Consider the following 20,726-nt stretch of genomic DNA (forward strand, 5'->3'; position numbering starts at 1 on the left):
TTTGATTGGCTGGAGTATAAAGTAGCTCGGGAGGTTATTTGGATAATTTCGGAGCAACTCGGTTAAATTCGGTATGAAATGGGCTATTGGGGTAGGCATAAAATATGCAAACGTCTACTACAATTGTCACTCTATATTAACTTGGCAAACAATGCTATTCGGTTTTCTAAGCTTTAATTGTTGATTTTCTACCCGCCTGTCAATTGTCGCATCCCCCGTACAGTAAAACTCTGCATTTATTATTAGTATAAATATTTCAGTCGAATATATTTATGGTTGTGATCAATATTGTGGAACAAATCTCTGTAGAAGGGATCAACACATTACTGACCGAAAAGAAATTCCAGGAATCCAATATAAGAATATTTATTCATTTTAACTGATCAACATTTTCAAATTGCGCCAACTAGACTCAGTGAGACACCGTTCTGAGAAAACACCATGTCGATACGCCCTTCCTTTTTTCTTTTGGGGGGGAGGGGGACCGCTCCGGTAGCCTAATGGTTAGAGCGTCCTCCTCGGATGCGGGAGATCGTGGGTTCGATTCCCGTGAGATGCCTATTTGAGAAAACACATTGTCGATACGCCCTTCTATTGGGGGGGGGGGACGCTCCGGTGACCTAGTGGTTAGAGCGTCCACCTCGGATGCGAAAGGTCGTGGGTTCGATCCCCGGCCGAGTCATACCAAAGACTTACAAAAGTGGTACTAACAGCTGCCTCGCTTGGCGCTCAGCATTAAGAGGTTAGTGTTAGGACTGGTCGGCCTGGTGTCAGGATAATGTGACTGGGTGGGACATCATGCGACATGATGCCCTAGTGCTATGCATCACTATAAACTGCCACATTGCAGAAATCGTAGCGATATGACTTAAAAATCGTTAAAGCTACTTTAAAAATCAAAATCACACTATTTAAGGGGAGTGGTGCTAACAAGATTATTAAAATGGCTGCTTCACTGGCCATATTGGATTTCTGTTTAGAACCCATTTTACAGATTCTACAAGACGTCATAAGAAGTTTAGTGGAAATATGGAGGCCATACTAGAACCATATCGGCACCATTTTTAATATTTTGACCAACAAAAATCCCAAGAAGTCTTTCGGTGTAAATGTCATATTATCACAGTATAATGACTTTCCGTTTAGGAGGAGTAGCTGTAGCAGGATTTTCAAGATGGCTAGGCAGGTGACCACAATGGCTGTCCAATCGGCACCATTTTTATTTAGGACTAAATGGACATCATAAAAGTCCTTATAGGGAAACCCCATATCGCAGTTCCGTCCTTGAGGAGTAATGATAACAATAATTATAAAGATGGCTTCAATTTGTGTCAGAATTCCATGTTTTTTTGATCATCCATTTAGAAGGAGTAGCGATCACAAGGTTGCCAAGGGGGCCCGTGTGGTGGCCATATTGGATGTCTTAATGCACGCATTTCTTTCAGAACCAGTTTCATTTTGGGATGAAAGTTGAGTTGTGAACGTTTCGTGACAATCCTCGAAGTAGTTTAATACGAGTAGCGATAACAAACGTGTGTTCGAGCACTGACTGACTGCCAAAGAACAAATGATGACGGATAAGAGGGCAATTCAACTTTGCTTGTTGAGAGTTTAAATGTATTGGAATAATTTAAAAAAAGATCGTTTAATACATACTGTGTGACACTCATGTGATGTTCTTAATTTGTTCATCATGTGAGGTGCCTATAAAGTGAAGTCACAAGACCGTATACCGTTATTGTGACAGTAGGTACTGATGTGCACTTTTAGTAGGCTAGGGAGTGGGAATCGTGAGCAGGATTCATTGGCTAGGCTGGTCACGTGGTAATAGTGTCATCCACTGTTAAGTAAAAGCTATTTAAATGCTTTCTGTTGTTACTTGATTCAGTGGGAACTTTGCTTTTCATTCTTTTGGGATTCGTCATTTGTTTTTATGCATTGTTCTTATTCTTCAAGCTAGTAATATTGGTTTTCTTTGACCTCAGGTGGATATATTTTATTGGCATTGAGAATTTAGTAGGTCAAAGAACCCATTGGTGTCATGTGTTGCATACTTTTTTTCATCCCCAAAATGTTCATCTTATTTACACAGTAACAACAAGAAACTAGCTGCGTTATATGGAAATAAATTGCACCCAGTCTGCTGTATCAGAATTGAGTAAGGTGGACAACTTGTAATAAGGACGAAAATGTTGGGAAACCTTGTTGGATGTAACACTTATTTATGACATTGGCTTCCGTATTGTAAATTGTCTAGAAACTGATTTGTAGATAAAGCTTTAGTCTGCACTCGGATTTGATGAGAAGTTGCCTTTGACGGTGTATACAGTAGTTGTATAAACATCATTATGATAGTTGTGAGAGTTAATGATATATATTATTTCATATGCAGCTTTTGTTACAAATATGTGAGTACATGAGGTTCTCTGAGACACAGAAATCTGCATAAAGGTATGCCAGATTTTGATTTTGGATGCATGAAAAATCCAACTGCCAAGTCATAGAAGTTATGGGATTGGAACACTTCTCTTGCATTTGACCCATTTATAGAGAGCAAGTATCAGTCATGTAGTGTGTTGACTTTCAAACAACGGTCTAGTGATTGTAAAGGATGAAGGTAAAGATGAATAGGTTAGATCTTAGAAGACAAGGAAGTTAAGACACCTGTTAATTGATTGCTGGCACATATTAATTTGAGCAAAAGACATATCCAAAAGACATTAAACACCTAACTTGAGTAAGCTTAACCTATCCGTGGTGTTTGGAACACTTGCATTTTATCATTGACCATTTTAAGAAAAATAGTACCAGTTGTCAATGATATACAAATTCCCATGTTAATTGTCATAAATCTTCATGAAAATCAGATATTTTTTCAAACTAAAGTGAAATCTCTTAGTGGATTCCTTCTAGTTGTTGCATCACAAGATAATTATCACTGTTCTCAGTTGCCTAGTTTTTCATTCTATACAGTAGTACAAAATTTGGTACAGTTAATGAGAATTAGCAGTCTGATGACTTCTGTGTTAGTGGTCGAACAATACACTCATAATTTTCTGAATTATTGCAAGGGAAATAAATACATTATCATTGTGTCTCGTATTTTCAGAGCTGGGACTCTTTATTTGTTTGAAGGAGGGAGTCATGAACTTTAGATTTTATACTCTGTTGAGAACCCTGGTACTGCAAATAGACTTTATGCATTGCACTGTATACAAAATTTATTTTAGTTTCTGATGCAACAATCGTGCATTTTTTGAAATGTCACTTTTGGATACAGTTTGACATGAAAATTTGGACAAGTGTTTGAACAATGACTGCTAAATTAATTGTTAATTTTGTTCTGTGTGGTACCGAGTACATGGAAAGTCAGCATAACTTGTTGTTTTTTGTCAAGATGGTAAAAATCTTTTGGTAAAAGGTATAGTTCATTTGCTATTCTCATGTACAGAAGGCAAAAAACTTAAAATATTATGTTTTTGTATTTTCAGAGTCTTGGAATTGAAAACCATAATGATGTATGCAAGTATTCTGACATTTGTTGTGGCAGCATATTTGGTGGCAGCAGCACCAGGAGATCTCAGTTATGTACATTTGTTTTTAGAAACTGATCCAGCCAATGAAATCCATGTACAGATAATTGTAGAGTCATGGGAGCTGTTCAAGACAAAATACAGTAAGTCAAATTTGCTTTAAGTTTTGGCTAGGGAATATTTGATAACCTTTGTATGTCCATTACTGTAACATCAGTAGCCCAATGCCTGGTCCCCCTCTAATTTCATATTGGGACCCTCCTGTATTCTAAGTGTGGTGCCTGTCAGGCTTGTCAGAGTATAAAAAGTTATTTGACTGTGAAAACTTTGATCACACTGAAATCCAGAATGTATTTTCAAGATGTTGACATACCTGTCCTAACCTTGTGCAATCTTATTGAAATTAGATCTTCATTGTCCTACATGAAGTGCAGATACGATTTTAATCAGATTGTAACATGGCGTATCATGATATAAAATTAATTTTGTATTCTCAAACCTCCTGACAGGATCATGTTTAAGAAACAGTTTTCAGTAATATTTGAATATAGAAAGAAAAATAAACCCCACCTCTTGAGTGTATGCCTATTACATTAGCATGCATAAATGGTAAATAGTCGTGATTGGAGCTGATGTAAAACTATCATTTGGGCAGTTTAAATAGCAACAATGAAAAGGCATAGAGGTCAGATATAAAGCACAGTTTTACATATTACTGAACTGGCTGACAATAGCTGGTGAGATGTGTTTGGAGACTGCAGTGGATGATCGCATTTGGTTAATTTGCATAGGCAAGATCTCATAGTGGAATAGGAGCACCACGCTGAATTGAACGGTCAGATTTGTTCTCTTTATTATTATCTTGTTAAAATACTAACCATTCATTGACCTATGTTTCTCATGTTGATTATAGCCCTGACAATGACTGCAAAACAATAATAAGCACACGCATGTTTGCAAAGTTTATATGTGTTGATAAAGTATTGACACCTGTACTGTACAGATGCATTTGTGACTGCTGTATTACCTGTAAAGCCTCATTAAAGTTGAAAATATTATCCCCCACTTACCCAGTCAATAGATCAGGCCCAAATGTGATGTGTATTCTTTTTTCTAAAAAGATGAGAATACTTTATTCTCAGACTGCATCACAGTTTTGACAAGAGTGACTTGGAGGATCCATTGAAATTTGATCTCTAGTATTAGTCCATATCTATTGAATGTAGTGAGGAGACCAATGACACTTGCATTACCTTAGAACCCTACGAAATTTATATTTGAAGTGTAGTAATTGCTACAATGTGTGACAAATAATATTCAAAAAGTGGAAATTTTGGGGATACTTTACCTGAAGTCAGTGGTTGTGGAATCTGAGTCAGCACTTGTGCATTTCGTAAATGTCACCTGCCCTGCTCCTTTGTCATTTTTTTTTCTTTGATCACTGTCTGCCTGTAACTTGACTCTCTTGCATAGATGCTAGGAGGTTGTCAAGCTAAAATTCACCAGACATGGTGCATATTATGTTAATATGTGAAAACATGTTATAACTTACAGAGGTCAGGGACCACAGTGTGTGGCCGTGTCAAACAATAAATACATTATCAAGAAAGGTCAGTTAACTGAAGAAAATGTTCGGTTGACATCCTTCAGGTTATATGTAAAGAGTTGGGATCGCATTCAATGCATGTGTTTAACTGATAGTTTGTAGTGTAATTTAATGCATACTTGTACATTACGTTACAGTGTAAAACAGTGATTACATGTTTAACATGTGTGTGTGTGTGATTTGGGATTTTATCATAGCTTTAACAATTTTTCAATCATATCGCTATGATATTTGCAGTGTGGCAGTTTATTGTGTCCATTCTCAGAGGGAGAATATAATTGACTATCCATCATGTATCAGTGACAGATCAGTGAGGGAAACAATTTTCTGTGAGTGATTTAATTGTACCATTGTCACACAATGTCTCATGATCAAATTGGGAAGTAATCACTTAATCACTTAACCGACTCCAAGTGAGAGAGTTGGTGAGAGGAAATATCCTTTAATTGATTTGCTTTTAAAGGGTCTGTAATCTATACCACCAATGCTCGCTACATGTAGTGTAGGGTAAATCTGCATACTACACAAAAAGGCCACTGCACGTGTAGACATTGAAACAGCTGAACCCATCCAGTTGGAATGACAACAATGCACAGCTCTAAGACATCATGTTCTTTTCAGGTTACCATTTTGACTTGCAATTAAGACATTATTTGGCGATTCCATTCACTGTGGTGAAATTCATTCACATATATTTATGGCAGTGCAGACCGTACCAAAATCATGAAAATGTTTTTAAATTGATAGAGAGATCACAACCAGTGATAGTCCGAACTTCATATTGGATATGGATCACAAAGGCGTAACAAATCATTGGTTGCTCATGTATAGGTTGTTGGTTTTGTTTACCAACAGAAAGTTGAATTGCTTTGTCAGTATTCTGAAATGTACTGTCAGACGTTTTATCCGTTTTTGTATACAAATTTTGTCCATTAGTTACATACATGTATATCTAACTCCATCAAAAGTGAACTTGAGCATCAGAAAAATTGCATGCTATAATGTTTATTAGCATTAACCAGTTTTACTTTTTCAGTGCTTGACATGTCAGCATTGTTAGGCAATCTTCAGAATTGAAATATTAAAATTCTGTTTGTTATAATTCTACACATTCACAAACTGAAGTCTGAAAAAGATCCTAAGTTTGAAGTTTGCTGGCACATGATCCTGTTATTGTTGTTCTTCATATTTTCATGGGTTTCTCCAGAAGATTTATTATGGTTAGTTTGTTGTAAATAAGGATTGCGCCAATATGACTTCAAATATTGACACCATGATGGCCATTTTGTAAAGCCTCTTGCTTGATCTCCTCCAGCATGGAAAGTTGTATTGACATAGGGTTTCACCAAAAGACTCCTTGCGATGTCTGGTTACTTTGAAAGGAAATGTTGCCATTCTGACTTCAAATATAGTCACTGTCATCCATCTTGAAAATCTTGTTAGTCCCACTTATCCTAAACAGAAAGTTCTATTGACATGGGGTTTTCATCAGAAGTCTTCTTATGGTGTTTACATGGTTCTAAATGAAAATAGCGCTGATCTGACCTACCTGGCAGCCATCTTGCTCATATTGTCAAAGTGTTTACAACAAAGCATTCGTTAGGTATCCGGTTTGTCCTAAATACAGATGGCACTAGCTTGGCATCCAATATAGCCACCATAGCATCCATCTTGAAAATCTTGTTTTGCCATTCCTACTGAATGAAAAGTCATAACAACATGAAGTTTTCACCAGAAGACTTATTATGATGTCTATGTTGTCCAAAATGAAAATGGTGAGTAGTTAGGGGGGATACCCTAGCCTCAATGGGAATTATCATTACAGGACCCCCTGGGACAATCTAGCCTCAATGGAAATTTAACATGGAGAAAAATCGTGGGACAATCTAGCCTCAAGGGGAATTTAACATGGGAAAAAGTCTTGGGTCACTCTATCCTCAAAGGGAATTGAACATGGTGAAAAATCGTGGGTCACTCTACGTACAAGGGGGAATGTAACATGGGGGAATAGAGTTTGGGTTTGTCTAGGGACAAGGGGAATTGAATATGGGATTTTTTTTAAAAAAAAAATTTAAATTTAAATTTAAATTTAAATTTAAATTTAAAAAAGGGGTAGGCAATGGAAAGGCTATCTCTTTTCGAGAAATATGGCTGGCCCTGAAAAGGGCCTTTGGGCTTATGTTAATGTATCCATTAACATAAAGGGCAGCGCATTGGTCTTCTTCTTCTTGTTCTTAGGCTGCATCTCACTGTTGGTCCGTAAATCAGCACTCTTTTCAGGCATCCTTGTCTTTCAACGTAGATCCTACGTATCCACAGACTGGTGTTTGTCCTGTGGACAACGGTCCACTTGGATCGGACATACATGGGTATGTCCGTCCTAAACATCATGGAAGACACAAGGGTGGATGACTCAACTGTGGTCCACATCTTGAAGCGACGAGAACAGGTGAATCAATGTAGTGAACTGCGCTTATTTATAGGCAGAGGTAGGATTGAAACGGATTGAGTTCATTCACCAATCCGAACACGCGTTACAAAATTCAGTCAGCTCGCATCCAATCCGAAGAGAACAGTTTGTGACATCACGTGGTCTATATAGATTCGCTAGCGCTTGTGTGCAGTCAATCTGTGCGACAGTGATTCAACATGACGGAAACTCAGAAAACGATTCATTGGGGTGCACCAGCAGGGGAGACTGCCCAAGGGAACCCGGACTTACTTTCAGAAGAGGTACATTGAGATTTTGTGGATTGTCTTACCTATCAAGAATTTGTTCCGGAACCTTCGTTACCTTCTTCATTACCGCAAGTGGAGAATTTTAGACAGAGACAGAAAGAAGAATTGGAGAAATTTATACAAAGACAAAAGGAAGCGGAACAAGCTTTTCTCCTACAGCAGCAGCAGCATCAAGAAGAAGAGGTAAGAAAAAAACAACAGCAACAACAGCAAGAAGAAGTAGCAGCAAAGAAACAAGAGGGTGAAAATCAAACGGTCACGGTACTGTTGGACATTTTAGCGGAGTTAAGAAGTCTGAAACAAATGTATCAGACTTCTTTATCACGACCGAAGAGAATACGACCTTCCCGAGCTAAACACGTCAACCCTGTGACTAAGCCTGCCGTACCACCCTTAGTGATTTCAACTCAATTATCATCATCAACATTACGCAGTTCAGAAGTAGGCCTTGGCCGTGGCAAAGGCTTAAGGCAGTTAAAGTTGATTGCTTAAACTCACCCCTACACCAAAAAAGGCCCTTTTCAGGGCCACCCACATTTCTCGAAAAGAAATACAATTTCAATTTGCCAATAACTCAAAAAAAACCCCTACCCATTTTACCCTTATAGTACGTGTCTGTGTATGAGTGCGTGAGTGTAGCTTCTTATTTTAAAATCATAACTCAAAGACACTTACCTTATATCATTAATTTATTCTTTTCTCCATTGTTACAATCCAATTCACAATTCACAACGCAACACTTTAATTAAAAGTTCATTGACTTCTTCTATCTCCTTATTTAGTCTCTCTGCTTTTTGAATTTCTTCACCGTCACACTCTTTTCCTCTTCTTCCTCACTTTCTTCCCTTCTTCTTTTCTTCTCCTGTTTCTTTTTCTTCACCTGTCTGCTTTCTTCCTCTGAAAAATCCCTCTCTTCTTCTGAAGAATTCCTTTTTTCTTCTGACTCCTCTTGTTTCTTCTTTGGGCAATCTGGAGACCAATGTCCTTTTTCTTTACAATAATAACAGGTATCTTGACTTTTGTCTTTTTTAGCCCCTGTTTTTGTTCTTTTTTGACGGTCTGAACACTCTGAAGACCAATGCCCTTTCTTCTGACAGATATAGCAAGTATCTTGACTTTTATCTCGAAAGGAAGGAGAGTAGTCCGTGGGCTGGTCTGAAGAGAATTTTCTAATGACCCCTCGCAAAGCTCTGACGAAACGTTCGATTTGGTTAGTCTCTTCCATCGTTGTGCACGGCTTGAGAGTGAAATGAATAGTGAAAGGACAAGACACACACCCTTTTATATACGTTGGTCTGCCATGACTATAAATTAGTCTATGGTGTTTAAACTTGAGTCATTTGACGTTTTGCACTCAAGATGAAACGATCCTATTCATTTGAGAAGAAAGAAGAAGAAGAAAGTAAGAGGCAGAAACGTGATCTATCGCCTCGAACCAGGGCTGAAATCTTGGCACAAATTCATGCCAGTGATTTTGAAGAGGACATGAGTGAACCAGAATCCGAACCCTCTAAACCAAGTTCACCACCCTTAGTCAACCCTGAAAAGTACTATTCCATTCGAGAGACAGAAAAGCGCTCCTCTAGAAAATTTAGAACCACGGCTTACACCTACACGGTGAAGTTTAAAGATTTCAAGGCCGACGTACCCTTGGAGAAAGCAGAAGGGTTTATCACCGAGATGTGGGATTCTTTGCTCACCGCACTCAAGCGACAATGTCAATCCAAAGAAGACGATCGCTTGACACTATCCATAGATCACGTCGGTTTGAAATCCCCTGTTTGGATCGAGTTTAGCAGACCCGCAGAACTAACCCCTTCCAAAGTCATGGACAAGATTCAACACGTACAACAATCTAATGACCAGTTTGACATCACCGATGGTAAAGCCACACTGAAAATGGCCCACGTCTCTCCTCCTCAAGGGACTGGACGCAAAAAGATGTTATTGGTGGACGACCTTCGCAACACCAAAACAAGTCTCGTCCGAATTCACAACCCTAAAGACCAGATGTGTTTAGCCAGGGCTATTGTGGTGGGACGAACCTATGCCAACAAGAACGACACGACAGAATGGAAAAGAGCCTGGAAAACTATTCGACAATCGGACCGAGCCAAACAACGAAACGAAGCAGAACTCCTGTTGCAACAAGCTGGTCTGTCCAAAGACACACCCTGTGGCATTCCTGAGATGCAAAAATTGCAAGATGTCCTAGCTCCACGCTACACCTTGAAAGTGCACCCTCAAGAAGTGCGTGGGCCTCTGTTGTTTCGAGGCCAAGACTTTAAGGACGGAAAATACATTCATGTCTATTATTACGATGAACATTTCGATACCATTACCAGTATCACTGCATTCCTGGGATACGGTTATTACTGTGAGAAATGTGACTATGGTTATAACAATCGAGAGCAACACAAGCATTGTGGATGGAAATGCCCAGGATGTTTGGCCTCTCCACCCTGTCTGAGCGAAGAACCAGTGCCTTGTTCGACTTGTCTGCGCACGTTTGTCAGCCCTACCTGTTACCAACAACATTTGAAAACACAAGGTTCACAGAAGAAATGTGCTTGTCAACTGCTGAGATTGTGCCCTACCTGTGGACAAGGCATACTTACCAATAAGGCCAAGGCACACGTATGTCGAGGAAAGAAAAAATGTCACATTTGTCACCACATCGTGGACTTGGAACACCAATGCTACGTGCAAAAATACCAACCCCCACCAGAGAAAGAGGACGGTCACAAGAAGAAAGGCAATTTCATCTTTTTCGATTTCGAATGCATGCAAGAGACCGGCATTCACATTCCTAATTTCTGCGTGGCTCATCGAGTGTGCGAGAAGTGCATTCAAGAACCTATCTTCAGTCATTGCCCTCACTGCAGCAAAATTCCCGGAGGGCGTGAAAAAATCTTTCGAGGACCGAACACGTTAGCCGATTTTGCCCAATGGGTCTCAGATCCCATCGACAAGACGTGGAGCCAAGAGGACATCGAACGTTACGGAGATTGTCATCGTCATACCACGGTGATGGCTCACAATTTCTCCGGATACGATGGACAGTTTCTTTTGAGATACTATACGGAACAAGGCACCGAACGTCCTAAAGTCACTTTGAACGGAGCCAAAATCATTTTCATGCAAGTGGGACAAGTGCAGTTTAAAGATCCGATGAGCTATTTGGCCATTCCTTTGAGTCGAATGCCTAAAACGTTTGGAATGACAGAAATGGCTAAATGGTACTTTCCACACTTTTTCAATACGGAAGCCAATCAACACGCCGTTCTACCCCATTTACCTGAGGCTCACTATTACGACCCCGACAACATGCGTACCGAACAACGAGAAGCTTTCTACGCTTGGTACCAGGCTCACGCCTCGGACCCTTTCGACTTTCAGGAAGAAATGTTAAAGTATTGTCGTTCCGACGTGGACATTTTACGATGTTGCTGTGGAAAATTTCGAGAACTGTTCATGGAACACGGAGGGGTCGATCCTTTGAAAGAAGCTTGCACCATTGCCAAAGCGTGTTCCTTAGTGTACCGCCAACGATTCATGCCTGAAAACACCGTGGCTGTCATCAGTCCTCAAACGACCCACTATGTCAAGCGTCAATACTCGGTCAAAGCCCTACGTTGGTTACATTACTTGTGCGACAAAGAAGATAAATGGATTCAGGATGCCCACAACGGAGGAGGCGAAAAGACCATCGGAACGTATTCGGTCGATGGCTGGGACTTAGAAAACCCCAAGATCGTGTACGAGTTTAACAGTTGCTTATTTCACGGATGTCCCGTCTGCTACCCTGACCGTGACACTAAAAAACAGTTTTTACAACGGACCATGGAAGACCTGTACCAGGACACTTGTCAGCGACGGCTAAAGTTAGAACAGGAAGGATACCAAGTGGTGGAAGTGTGGGAACACGAGTACGATCACCGTATGAAAACCGATCCCGAGTTTAAACGCCTCGTGGAAAGTTACCAGTTCATGGACCCGCTTAACCCGAGGGATAGTTTGTACGGAGGAAGGACCAATGCCACCTGTTTGCTGTACCAAGCCGACGAAGAGAAAGGAGAAGAAATCAAATACTTGGACGTGTGTTCGCTGTATCCCTACGTGTGCAAATATTGTCGCTTTCCTGTAGGGCACCCGCAATTGCTGACGGAACACATCGACCTGAAAAACATTCGACAATACGAAGGCTTGATCAAGTGCAAAGTTTTGCCTCCCACGAACCTATACCATCCCGTCTTACCTCACCATTGTCAAGGCAAACTGATGTTTCCCTTGTGCCGTACTTGTGCCGAAACGTGCAACCAAGACCAACCTTGTCAGCACAGCCAGGAAGAACGTGCCTTGACGGGAACCTGGGTCAGCGTAGAATTGTTCAAAGCTCTGGACATGGGATACCAACTGTTAGAAGTGTACAAAATTTGCCACTTTCCCAAGACACAACAATACCACAAGGGTGATCCCAGTCAGAATGGCATTTTCGCTGACTACGTGGATGCCTTTTTGAAACTGAAGCAAGAAGCCAGCGGCTATCCTTCCTGGTGTCACACTCCCGAAGACCAAATACAATTCAAAGAGAAATACTACGAACAAGAAGGCATCTCTTTAGACCACATCGAGAAAAACGAAGGCAGGCGATCGTTTGCCAAAGTGATGTTAAATTGCTTGTGGGGTAAAATGGCACAACGACCGTGTTTACCCAAGACGGAATATTTGACAGAACCTTCCCGCTACTTCCAGATGATTCACGACAAAACCAAATACATGAAACACGTGGACGTCGTTCGCGAGGATTTAATCTTGGTCAATTACGAAGAAGATCTGGACTTTGTACAAGACGACCCTTTTGGAAATGTCATCATTGCGGCTTACGTGACAGCTCATGCTCGCTTAAAATTGTACGAAGCTTTAGAACTGTTAGAAGAACGCGTCCTGTACTTTGACACGGACAGTTGCATTTACATCCATCACCCGATTCAACATCACCCTGACATCGAAGGAGACCGTTTAGGAGCCTGGACAGACGAGCATCCCGACGACAAGATTCTAAGTTTCGTCAGTGGTGGTCCCAAAAATTACGGCTACGAATACCGTGACAAACAAGGAGAAGTGCACACGACGTGCAAAGTGAAAGGACTGATTCTGAATCATCGTACCAGTCGAGTGGTCAACTTTGGGGTATTGAAAGAAGCCTTGCAATCGGGAGAGGATGGAAACTTTAAAGTGACCACTTATCAACCGAACAAGATTGTACGTTTACCCACTCACCACATCGTCAGTCGGCCCCTAGAAAAAGTCTATCAAATCGTGTACCAGAAGCGAGTGAGACTTCCCAATCACTTTACGTTGCCGTACGGTCACGTCGGTATTGGTCTGTATATAAAAAGGAACCCTAGGCAAGATCGATAGTTCATTGGGACTACCAAGACCGAGCGAACAAGATGAATACTTTCAGAGAAACACACAACAAGTTGTTTAGAAAGGCACAATTCAAGTGTGAGACTTCGGAAGTGGAATGCGATTGTGAGCCTTGCGATGGATACGATGCTGTACCTTGTGACCTGAGCGATGGCGTAAAGCATCATGGGAACTTTAGTGTCCCTACCCCTATCATGGAAAGTGATGCTGTGCGTGTCAAACCTGAGGGATGCGAAAGTGATGCCGCTCGTTCTCTTGGACATTTTACTGGGTTTAAAGGGGAATGTCAACCTTCACGTTTACCCCCCTACGGATGTCATCCAGCCCTGAGCAAACTCCTGTTCATGTCACCCAACCCTCATCGAAACGAACCTGTGAAAGACGAATATTCGTTCCCTGTGCGTTTGTCGGAATACTGCGACTTTGAAAATCGTCTTCAATCGTTCAAAGGAAAATGGCCTAAGTATCTGGGGGGACCGACCCCCGAAGAATTAGCCAGAGCCGGATTTTTCTACTTGGGCGAAGGATATAAAGTCAAGTGCTTCAGTTGCGGTGTGTCACTTCAACACTGGGAACCGCAAGATTCGGCCTACGTTGAACATGCTCGATGGTCACCGAATTGTCATTACTTACCCTTAGTGGGACCGAGACATTAAAGTAACTTCTTACCATCATCTGCTCATGGATACTTTACAAGAGAACATTCGTGCTTTGCCTGTGGAGTTGAGAGAACGCATTTACCGAGAGCTGGTCAAAATACAAGTGAAACGTAAAGAACAATTGCATCCGTTACGTCACCAGATCTTTAAGCACTGGTACCTGAATGGTATAAGAGAACTGATTCGTCAGAAATTGTTTCAGTGGTCAGACCTTGTTCAATACTTCCAAGCTCCCGATGATCCACGTGTTGATCATTTTGGTTACTTCGAGATTCACCTAGTACAACACATTGAGGAAGACAAGGTAAAGGATTACAGACATATTTGACGTGGAATCTACTTAGCGGAAGAGGAAACTTCTAAACGAAGTCTGACGTTTCGGTTACAGTATGCAACATTTAGATTCCCTACTGGAGAACGAAGATGTCTGGCTAGAAAGTACGTGTATTGTTTCCGAAACAAAGAGACTATAAAAACAGGCTGCCATGCCACGACTTTTATCGCATGTAATCCAACAGATTCCGTGGAAGGAACTCAATGACCATATTCAAACCGTGGATCATTACCATCGATTATTACAAGAACTGTATCCATTCAATTTTGGACGACAAGTGGTGTGTGTCTTAGTGACTTGTTTTCTGGGATTTCGTTTACCAGCCGATTCTTTGTGGACTCTTTACGATCAGTACTTACCACCTCAATGGCCTTAAATGGTCACGAAAAACTCCTTTTGCTCAAAGCCTTGCGTTTTTATCTGGATACTTCTCGACCTCAACAGGAAAAAAAGATTCGTCAACTTTTAGCTACCAAAGACGTGTATGACGATGTGTGTGTAGCTTGTGACTTACATCCCCATTGGACAGATGTCCGTGCCTGGAAAGAATGGGGTTTTGAGGCTTGGACCCAAGAAGTGGCCCAGTATGCACGAGAGTTGTTCAAGGAAAAAAGTTACTTTTCAACCCGTGTTAGTGACGGTGCCAGAAGAACCCGTCACCCAGGACAGGACTGTCGTGGACAGGCCTGAAAGACCCTTTCGGGAGGACACTTGTGTGACCTTACCCCCTACTATAGAACTGGTTAGAACATTACCCAAAACATGTTGTTGTTGTACAGACACTTGTTTTTATTCCACGTTCATGGTTATCATGTGCCTCTTATCCTTGTACTTAAGCCTTTGGCTTTTATGTATTTTTGTCTTTCGTATTCATGTTTGAAAAAAAAAAACATTCAATAAGCGTGTTCTGAAAAAGTATATAAACTCTTGTCTTGTTTGTTTTCGTGTCACAAGTGACATTTCTCACACAATGGCTACCTCTGCTGTCTCTGCTCCCTCTTCCTCTACTGTCAAAGTCATCGACGAACACTTAGATCGTGCCAGTTGGGAGGCTTTGTATCTTCGCCATCCCTTTAACATGCTCATTGCTGGACCTAGCGGTTCAGGCAAAACCGAATTCGTCAAACGTTTGATCGAACATAAACATCATTTGATCGATCGACCACCTCAACGGATCGTGTGGTGTTACAAAGAGTGGCAATCGGCGTACAACCTCTTGCGAGAAAGTCAAGGCGATTCCATCGTGTTTGTGGAAGGCATTCCTAAAGAAGACGACGGCATCGTCTCTGACTCCCGTCAAACCCATTTGGTCATTTTCGACGACATGTTCGGAGAAGACGAAGAAGAAATTAAACTGTGGTTCACGCGCAAAGGGCATCACCGTAATGCCAGTGTCGTTTAAATCACCCAAAATTTGTTTCAACAAAGTAAAGCCCATCGCACCATCAGTCTCAATGCGCATTACGTGGTCTTGTTTAAAAGCCCTCGAGATAAATCGCAAGTGCAAGTCTTAGCCAAACAGTTAGGAACGCCTTGGCTGACTCAGGCGTACGACGATGCCACTCAAACGCCACACGCCTATTTGCTCGTCGATTTGAAACCTACGACTCCCGAGGATTTGCGATTTCGTACCCAATTGTTTCACCACTGGTGCCAAGACGGAGGGCCTGTCCTGTACACGTCTCCGTCCTCGACTTCATTTCACTCCCCATAAAAAAATCTATAAAAACCTCAGACCCTTTTTCGTCTGTCTCACACAGTGCGAACATGACGTCCCTTCAGTCGCATCTTCCCGTCAAATTGATTCGTGCCTTGTATGGCATCAGTCGAGAAAAAAATCCACAAACACGAGCTCGTGTCTTAGAAGCTAGTCTCAAAGAAGTCTTACGATGGTTCACGGTGACGGCACGTCAATTACTCCAAGGAATCATTCAGATTCCTCATCAAACCAAACGCTTTTTTGATCGAAACAAAGTCGCTTTGGTCCAACTGGCTGATCCCCGCATCGACACTCAAACCAAAAAACAAATCATTTTGAAACCTGGAGGGAGCGGTACTCTAGGAGGGGTCATCATTCGCTCTCTCTTAAGATGGGATCCTAATGCCCCCAAAGTTATCCCAAAGACAAAAGTCCAACGAAGCTCCAAGAAGAAAAAGACCAGGTCCCCAAGGAGAACTTCTCCAGTGGCAGGACCCTCCTCTTACCAGACACCACCACCCCGGGAAAAGAAAAGAAGCCCCCAGAAAAAGAAACAGAGAAAAAGTCCCCAGAAAAAGAAAAGTCCACAGAAGAAAACTAGTCGCAAGAGAGGCACTTCGGCCAGGACGCAACCTTACACTCGCAAACCACGATCTGCCACGGCAGTGACTGCGTCTCCGGCATCCTCACGTTTGTCCACTTCTCCGTTGATGACACCAGGAACTGAAGAGTACTTGGAGACGTTGATCACACCAAGAACTTCTCCGTTGATGACCCCCAAAAGAACTTCCCCAGTGGCAGGACCCTTCAATTTAGTGGCAGTGGCTGCTGCTCACAAAGTACCTTCTCCCAAAACCAAAGTCCAAGAAAGATCGGGCATGTTACAAAGTTTACTGGATTTGTCCAAGCAAGAACTGGCTCGATTTAGTCCGTTGCGTACCCCTTCACGACGTGTCATGCCTGTTCTCAAACTAATACGACGTAAAGACAATCAGTGGCGACGCGTTCCAGTATAAAAATGGCCTGTGACCAAGTAGGGGTATCAGTGAACTTGTAAAAGATGTCACCTCCAAGAAGCCAAAAAAGAAAGAGACAAAGGCAGACGCGTTATCAGACAAAGCGCTTAGCCAAGGATCGACATTAGCCTAAGAAAAGACACAGTCGTTCCAAGAAAAAGAGGCGTCAACAAAGGGGAGGATTCCTTGGCGATTTTGGGAAAAACATTGTCACCTTTATGACAAAGCGATAGTCCCAAAAAAGATAAAAGGGTGTGTGTAAGTCATCGACGTTAGTGAATGTCCCGGAACCCACAAGCAAAGATGTCACCCTCCAGAAAACCCCAAGGAAAGAAAAGGAAAGGACTGCCACCACGTTTAGCCAAACATGGGGACATGTTATCTGTCCTGTCCAAAGCTTCTCCACCCCTACGAAAAAAACTCATTCAAACGGCCTCCAAAGAGGTCATCGATACCGTGTGCGAATGTTGTTTGAACGTCTTGAAAGGCACGATCCCTTTGTCCAAACACCAGAAACAATGCTTAGGCAAACATCGTCACGTTCTTCGCCAAATGGTTCAAAAGAAAATTCCCATTCGTCAAAAAAAGAAGATGTTGGTCCAACGTGGAGGCAGTTTACCCCTCTTGTTAGGTCCCATACTGAAAGGAGTCTTGGGAACCATGTTGGGAGGACTGGTGGGAGCAAGATAAAAAGGCCGTCGGAAGTCCCAAGATCTCAGAATCGACCCCTGACAACCCCATGGAAGGAAGAAAACTAGCTTTAGTGCCTTACAAACGATGGATGGAATACCATCGGTGGCAAGAACAACGCACCCCGCATTTACCTCCCAATCCCAATTTGAGCGAGATGTCCCAGTTACAACACGAATTGTAGTCCTTGATGGATCGCCAAGATTTGTCCGAAACAGAAAAATCGCAAAAGTACGGTCAACTCTTGCAACGACTGCAACTCTTTCACCAGAAAGCTTTAGACGAAACAGCTTTACCCACTCTGAAAGATTTTAAGACCTTGATGAAAAGTCCAGCACCATCACCAGTACCAGTACCAGTACCATCACTACCCGTGACCAAGACAGAAAAAGAAGAAGAAGAAGAAGGGTTTCAAACTCCACCAGAAAAAGTACGCAAGTTAACAACACCACCTACCTCCAGATTTGGATGGATTAAAAAGATGATGGCCACCCCTTCTTCATCACAAGAGAAAAAGAAAGTGAAGACAGAAGTGAAGACAGAAGTGAAACAAGAACCGATATCCCCCGCTCAGACATCCTCCTCTTCAACACCTATTGCCGGCCGCACACGCAAAGCATTGCAATCCAAGAAAATACCCCAAGAGAAAAAGAGTAGCATCCTCCAAGAGTGGGTGCCTTATTAACACACCAACCAAGACAAAACAATGGAAAAATTCTTAGCCAGCATTTACTACGATCCCTCGCATCCTGCAGGTTACGCAGGAGTTCAAAAATTGTATCGTGCTGCCAATACTCGACTGAAAAGTCTCCGTTTACCTCAAGTGCAACGATGGTTACAAGAACAAGCTACCTACACTTTACACAAACCCATTCGACGCAAGTTTGCCAGAAGTCGCACCCGAGTGGAAGGCATCGATCATCAATGGCAAGCCGATTTAGCCGATGTCTCTCATTTGGCCAGCTACAATCGCGGCTACAAATATTTGTTTTGTGTCATCGACGTCTTTTCCAAATTTGCCTTGGTCGTGCCCTTGACTTCCAAATCGAGCAGCGAGTTAGTGCGAGCCCTGCAACGGGTGTTGAAACAAAGCGGTCGTCACCCTCTTCGATGGCAAACGGACAAAGGCACCGAATTTCTGAACCAAGCTTTCCAAAAAGAATTAAAGAAATGTGACATTCAGTTTTTTGCCACCGAGAATCCCGAAACCAAAGCCAGCATCGTGGAACGTTTTCAACGCACTTTGAAAGAACGCATGTGGAAATATTTTACGCATCACCACACTCTGAAGTACATCGACATCTTACCGCACCTGGTGCAAGCGTACAACCAATCTTACCATCGAAGCATCGGACGTGCCCCGCAAGACGTGACTCCCGAGAACGAAGTGTTGGTGTCTGAGCTCCTGTTCGGTACGTCCCCGACGAGGGCTGTCCCCAAGAAAAGTGGAGAGTTGACCGTAGGAGATTGGGTGCGCATTGGCAAAACCAAACGCACTTTTGACAAAGGTTACTTACCTAACTGGACGACCGAATTGTTTCGCGTCACTGGACGAGTGCATGGCCGTCATCCTGCCGTCTATAAATTGGAAGACATGAACGGAGAAGTGCTCAAAGGAACGTTTTATTTGCCCGAGTTACAAGGTGTCACCAAAAAAGAAGACGACGTGTACGACATCGAAAGCATTCTCGAACGCAGAACCCGTAAAGTGGGCAAACGACGTGTCAAAGAAGTCAAAGTACGTTGGAAAGGATATCCACCAAGTTTTGATTCTTGGATCGACGCTTCACAAGTCATCGACTATAAAAAGAAGTGACCATCATGCCCTTTCACACAGCAGACGCAGCTACGTCGACCACTCCTGCTTCACCTAGTTCTTCTGTGCAAGATTTACAAAAACAACCCTTGTGGGTGTGGTGTGGAGAACGTGTGCCTAAAACGCAAATCGTCTTTTTCTGCCAAATCTTCGTGGTGTATTGTGTCATCGGGGCAGCCATTGCCAATCTGAGTTTGCAACAAGGAGACAAACAATTGTGGACCATTTTATTGAGCAGTTGCATCGGTTACCTGCTTCCCAATCCCTCCCTGAAATTCTCCTCGAACGGGAACCACGGGAACCTTGTGTCCAGTGCCAGTGTCAGTCACCACTCCAACAACCACAACCAGAACCCCATTTTGGGCGGAGACACGCCTCTGACATCCAGTAATATCCCCTCGGACAGCTACAGAACTCTGGAATTATGAGTCTCCAAAACCAATTTTACTTAACTTTACCCAGTGACAGTTCCATGGAGGTGTTTCCCAAGAACACGTTGTGCTGTTACACGGCCAAATTACCTCAAGCCATCCAGTTAGATCACGAAGCCCATTGGGAAGTGGCTTTAGTAGAAATGATTCACCCGACCCAAGTCCTCAATGTCCTTCCCAATCAAAATTTTTTTGATGTGGAAGTTCATGACGAGCAAATGCAACAGTGGATGGATAGCAATGTCAAATATGACAAGAAAACCCGTACACAAAATCAAAAGTACACCACCTATCACTTGTTCATTCCCCCAGGCTATTATTTTAGTGGTCAACATTTGGTCAGCACCATAACCTCCAGGTTTAATGTCGTGTTTCTGAAAGCTTTGGAGCATGTCAACAAAAGTGTCACCATGGAGTACCACAAAGCAGCTCGTCGCTTCTTGATGAAATTTGAACGAAGTAAAATCATGTCCATTTTATTTTGTCATGAATTGTTTGACATGTTGGGCGGAGACATGGACATGAGAAAGGCCATGATTAAGAAAAACGAATTACCAATCGTTTACGACAACGAGTCTTTTAGCAAGTTATTTCGTGCCCCGGTAGAACTGAACCAAGGACTGAATTTGATGTTTGTGTATTCCGATGTGGTGGAGTACAACGTGGTGGGACACACCTCCGTACCGTTACTGCGTGTCATTCCTTTCAAAGTAGATTCTGCCACGAACGCTGACGAGGAAGGTGGAAACACTTACCACGTCCACCGCGAA

General features: G+C 42.3%; 1 protein-coding gene across 1 annotated transcript in view; it reads left to right on the forward strand.

The window, feature by feature from the left end:
* Window positions 1-1,901: 1,901 nt before the first annotated feature.
* Window positions 1,902-20,726, forward strand: part of LOC149797237 (procathepsin L-like) — a 59,493-nt gene continuing 40,668 nt past the window's right edge. Inside the window, exons 1-2 of the mRNA XM_089961936.1 lie at window positions 1,902-1,985; window positions 3,492-3,676. Coding sequence (XP_089818062.1) covers window positions 3,514-3,676 — 163 coding nt within the window. The 5' untranslated portion in view covers window positions 1,902-1,985; window positions 3,492-3,513. The remainder of the gene's footprint in view (window positions 1,986-3,491; window positions 3,677-20,726) is intronic.

The sequence above is a fragment of the Sinohyriopsis cumingii genome, chromosome 6 (assembly GCF_028554795.1).
Source record: "Sinohyriopsis cumingii isolate HCF-2022 chromosome 6, ASM2855479v2, whole genome shotgun sequence".
Taxonomy (NCBI): domain Eukaryota; kingdom Metazoa; phylum Mollusca; class Bivalvia; order Unionida; family Unionidae; genus Sinohyriopsis; species Sinohyriopsis cumingii.